This window comes from Enhydra lutris, unplaced genomic scaffold (assembly GCF_002288905.1).
Source record: "Enhydra lutris kenyoni isolate GAN:26980312 unplaced genomic scaffold, ASM228890v2 scaffoldscaffold24, whole genome shotgun sequence".
Taxonomy (NCBI): Eukaryota; Metazoa; Chordata; class Mammalia; order Carnivora; family Mustelidae; genus Enhydra; species Enhydra lutris.
In genome coordinates this window covers 29,339,935-29,345,325 of record NW_019154108.1, presented here as the reverse complement: position 1 = coordinate 29,345,325, position 5,391 = coordinate 29,339,935, and the positions used below count along the sequence as shown (strand labels likewise).

General features: G+C 42.6%; 1 protein-coding gene across 1 annotated transcript in view; it reads right to left on the bottom strand.

Annotated features, from left to right (window-relative positions):
• Positions 1-2,182: 2,182 nt before the first annotated feature.
• LOC111150906 (acyl-CoA binding domain containing 3) overlaps positions 2,183-5,391 on the bottom strand; it is a 40,767-nt gene continuing 37,558 nt past the window's right edge. Inside the window, exon 8 of the mRNA XM_022508594.1 lies at positions 2,183-4,007. Coding sequence (XP_022364302.1) covers positions 3,796-4,007 — 212 coding nt within the window. The 3' untranslated portion in view covers positions 2,183-3,795. The remainder of the gene's footprint in view (positions 4,008-5,391) is intronic.

Below are 5,391 nucleotides of genomic sequence, written 5' to 3'. Positions count from 1 at the left end.
GCGGCAGGTCTATGAAAATACACAGGGCACAGACCGTGTCAGCCAGCAATTCCACTTCTCGGTATCTACTCTTGAAAAACTCATGCAGACGTGCAGAAAGACATATAAGAGTGTTCATTGGCACGCCACTTAGGAAAAAAAAAAAATCACAAGGAACCTAAAATGTTCAATTAACAGAAAAATGGTCAAAAACCCACTCTACAGAAGAAACCCAGCAGATTAAAAGAACAGAGTAGACCTCTACTTGGTAAAAGGGAAATTTTTCTATGAACACAGACTGGAATTTTCGAAGTTGCAAAATGCAGACCTTGTGAGAAACATGTTTCCATCTCTCTATTCTGCCACACCAAAAAAAAGTTACATCTCCTCAACTGGAGGTGTTTAAGTTTCATAACTTCAGTAAAGGGTAAAAACCGTTAGTTAGAAGTGTACAGATGGCACATTAAAGAAAGGTGAAAAAAATCAGCACGTGTGATCACATCTGGGCTGGCTCTCTCCGTAGACTCGCTAGTAAGTCAGCAGTTCGGGCCTGGCCGAACAGAGCAATCACGCTCAAGACTTTGGTGAAACTACAAGAAGTTGACGTTTGATGGCCCGAATCCAAACGCCAAGGTCAGTTCTGGAAAAGTCGGTCACTTCGTTTCCTGGTACTAAATTAAGTATCCTAATCAAATCAAACTTATTAAAAGTGGCCTGTCAACTAATAAGAATGGAGCTAATGCTTCTTTCATTACAAAATAAATCAAGCAACATAATAAGCACCTGAAATAAGGATCATGTAATGAATTCCAAAGAAGGGTATTGGAAGGACAGCAATCAACTTGATCTTAAAAAGCTCTCCATGAGCAAGCTGAAGAATCTTCAGTGAATACATGTGAGATAAAAGCCCAAGTCTGATTAATACATATTTTGAAATAAAGTTCAGACTGGCTCTCTCCCAAGGAGATCATAGGCACACATTTTCAGGGTGCTGATGAAAGTGCTGAGCTGAGCTCAGCTGGGAAAAGACGATGCAAAGCCGGTTTTGGTCACAGACTGCTGCACTTGGGAGCCCCCAATGAATTTTAGCCATCACTTATGATTTTGAATGGGTTGCTTCTCCTCTTCCATAAGGTGGATGGCAATACTCAGTGGCATGGTAGGGGCGTCTGGGTGGCTCAGTGGGTTAACCACCTCTGCCTTAGGCTAAGGTCATGATCTCAGGGTCCTGGGATCAAGTCCCACGTTGGGACTCTCTACTCCGCAGGGAGCCTGCTTCTCCCTTTCTCTCTGCCTGCCTGTCTGCCTACTTGTGATCTCTGTCAAATTAAAAAAAACCAAAAAAACAAAAAACAAACTCACTCAGTGGAATGGCTTCCAAGATGTACTCCTTAAGCATTCATGGTATCCCAACACAGCAATAAAACCCCAAGATAACCAGCTTGTTCTGTCTCTCCCACAAGCAAACAAAATCTGAGGTCCAAGTCAGCCTGCATTTCAGGGGGGTCATTTATAGAACCATTTCTGGAGCTCCACATTATACTGACTGCTTTGCAGGGGCCAGACCTCAGAAAGGATTTCAGGGCAGGGCGTCCCAGAATTTCAAGAAATACGCTACGCACATGGCTGTGTAGGGGAAATAATCATAAGTCTCTTTCAATAAGAAAAGTCAGTGCTTTCCTTTCCACCAAGCAGACTGAAAACTTTAAAATGTATCCTAACTCACTGGGGCAATTCCCAGCAAAAACTGATCAGTCAGAAAGAGTCTGTTGTTGGTGTTTAACTTTTTAAAACAGAAAAGATCTTCTGGGCCATTTCTTCTCATCCTTCCCAAATGAGGAAATACAGGACTAACACTTCAGAGAGTAACTGTATTAATGAAACGTCAACGGATTACAGATAAACATTTTAATTGATTAAATATATTATTCTCAAGATCTTTTTGAAATCGCACTTGTACTGTACTAATCAACAGCCAAAGGCAATAAAAAAGTTTAAAACCAAAAAATGTTCTGACATGAGCACATGACAGGAACCACTGCTTATGTAAAGTGACATACACTGCTCCCGAGAACAATGATATTTTTAGAAGATAATTCACCTTAACACATGTGCAAGGACACATCTGTAATCAAAGGCTGGAAGAAATATATATTAGTGCCTGCTTTTTAAAAGTTTATTTTACATTTTAAATACAGTATTTTCTCATTTAAAAAAAAAAAAAAAAAAGCCAAGAAGTGCCTAACGCCATGGTTTCTATATCATATATACACGAGAGCTGACGGAGAGCCTGAAAATGTTCTGGACAGAACAGTGTGGACACCTCTGAGCTGGAACTAGTGAATCAAAATTTAAAAACACAAATTAAGCACTGCTTAGGAGAGAAAATAATCCAGTTTCCAAATAACCAAAAGAAAACAGAGTTAGGTATGTACAAAACCAGGTATTAAAAAACAGAAATGCAGCACACAGAAACCAACGGCCCCTTATGCAGGGAACTGTATATAACGCAGCTAATCAACGGAGACCCTCCTACGAGAAGTGATGTATGATTTGAAATTGTAAAAATCTAAGTATTTCAGTAACAACATACAGTAACATTACGTGTGTATTGCCGTCTTTGTCGCTTTCTAGCTGTACCACCCTCCCTTCTGAAAACAAGAATCTCTACACTAGTCGATCACTTATACAAACGTGAGGCAATTAATCCATATTTGTTTTCAGTAAGGAAAACAAAAGTGTACCTCTTCCCAGCTATAAAGACATAATACAGATTAAAGCTATAAAAAAATTTAAGCATGGGCATATGCGTTTCCAATTCTCTCTAGTAAGCAATTCCAAACTGGAATCGTATAGGGTCTGTGCCTAAGTATTAACACATGAAAAGAAAATGGACTGTCTCTGGCAGTGATTTCCATTTAGTGCAATGTTATTCCCCACACAGCAAATTACATTTAAGTGATTTTATATATTTTACTTCAGTAGGTGCCAATTTGAGTTTACAAAACCCCTACCTATATGCTTGTGTAGAAAACGATTTTAATTTGAGATGCTCTACAAAGCCCAATTGAGACAAAAATGAGTTACTTTTGCTTTTGTTACTTGGTAGAGTGAGTACCAGAGGAAGAGCAAAGGACCAAGCATAGGCTTGCTGAGACGGATGTCTGAGGTGTTCTAGGTGTCTTGATAGTTCAATTATCAATCAGCTTTGAACATTCTTAAGATTATCTCAGAAAGTAATTCTCTGTACTACAATTGTGAACTAACAGCTGCACTCAAAGCAAAAACAATCTGGGTCTTTCAGAACAAAACTGAATTGAGGCAATCTGTCTACGATCATCTGTGAGGTCTTAAGTTTTTAAGTTTTAAAATGACCTTCATCAAAGTCAGCTGCACCTCAGGCAGACTACTGACATGAGGCCGTCCCATCAGCGGTCCCTGTAACTACGGGCTCTCGTAAGACACATGGAGCAGGCAGCAACGGACTCACCATCAGCCAGGTGGGGTCAACGTGGGGAGGTTTTATTCTGGAGACCTTAAAGATTTAACACGTAGCTCCTGGAACTTCAGCATCCATTAGTGACTCTGGTGGGCAGCACCCAAGGGCTGGAGGGCTCTGAGGAATCCCCCGAGCCCCAGAGTATTAATGCTAAAGGGTCTCACGGGAACCCTGAGCTCCAACAAGAGTTCACCAGCCGTCAGACCAAAATCAACAGGATAAACACTGACTGCAATGCTCCAGAAAAGTCCAAAGAAATTCCAAACTAAATGCTGTCTTCTGCCCAGCCCTAGACTCCAGACTCTGTAACAACATCTTTATCTAGTGTAATAGACTCTGTAGTAGACGGACTTTGACCTCCACAAAGAGTAGGAGTTGTCGAACTTGAGGAGGTAGACCCCTCTCCCTGGGTACTGGTGGCTGCCGGCGTACACTTCTTCATGGCAGTCCCGCCGGTAGACAGGCACGACCTCATCCAGCAGAGGCTTGGCGGCGTGCTGTTTGGCTTTCTCTTCACTACTGACATTTTCTGTGAGACAGAATGGAGACTCGTCAGTGAACAGAACTGGGAAAACCACATTTGCCTCAAGCACTGCAACCCCATCCTTCCTCTGAGAAACAGCTCCTCGGGAATTCTCTGGAGCCACTCTACAATGCATGTGCCGGTTTCGTCTTTCGTTCATTTGTTCACTCCTGTATCTCGGCAGCTGCTACCTAGTGGGGGAAGCAGCCAGCACTTCTCTCTCCCTTGACTCTCACTCCCACGTCTGAGCCCCACTCTTCCCCAGGGACACCCATTCGGGTCCTCACTCCTCCCGCCAGGCGGAACCTTGCTTGTCTGAGCAACAAGGAAAACGATGCTCTTGTCCTCTTCCTCAACAACATGAAAGTTCTGTTTAGGAAGGGGCGATCGAACTCCTGAGGACTATCATGTTCTGTACACCTCAGAGAGTAAAATGAGGAAACCACAGTAGAGAGCAGGCATTCAGAGACTCTCTGAAAATCTACTCCTTTCGCTACAGGCCCGTGCCAACCCAGAGACAACCCCAGAGGCAAAAAGGGAGCTCTGATCCTACATCTGTCCCACTTAATAGTTTCTGAACTGTAATGATACGCGGTTAGGGAAAAAAAAACCTCTGGAAACCTATAGTAGTGAGAAATTACGAAACCAGCTTAAAACCTGTTCTGCATATCAAATATAAACAACCCCAGGCAAACAGGTCAGGAATACGCAGCACGGAAGATAAAAGACCTTTGGGTCCATAACACGGCAGAGTGAATTCTGACAACATCGGTTAACTGTCAGGGGTCACTATCAGGAATTGAAACAAGTAAAGTCTGAGAAACTCTCATGGGCAAGAGGAGCTGAAGGAGACAGGATAACTAACTATAACGTGGCATTCTGGTTGGGATCATGGAACGTTAGATAAAAACTAAGGAAATCTGAATACATACGGACTTTGGCGAATCACAGTGTATTTACATCGGTTCATTAGTGATGATGAACGTACCGCAGTACAAACGGGTGTTAACATTAAGTGGAACTGTATGTAGAGTACACAGAAACTCTTTGCTACTTTTCTATAAATCTAAAATTATTCTAAAATAAAAAAGTTGGGGCACCTGGGTGGCTCAGTGGGTTAAGCCTCTGCCTTCGGCTCGGGTCATGATCTCAGGGTCCTGGGATCGGGCCCCGCATCGGGCTCTCTGCTCTGCAAGGAGCCTGCTTCTCTGTCTCTCTCTGCCTGCCTCTCTGCCTACTTGTGATCTCTCTCTGTCAAATAAGTAAATAAAATCTAAAAAAAAAAAAAATTTAAAAATAAAATAAAATAAAAAAGTTGGGGCGCCTGGGTGGCTCAGTTGTTAAAAGCCTCTGCCTTCGGCTCAAGTCGTGATCTCAGGGTCCTGGGATC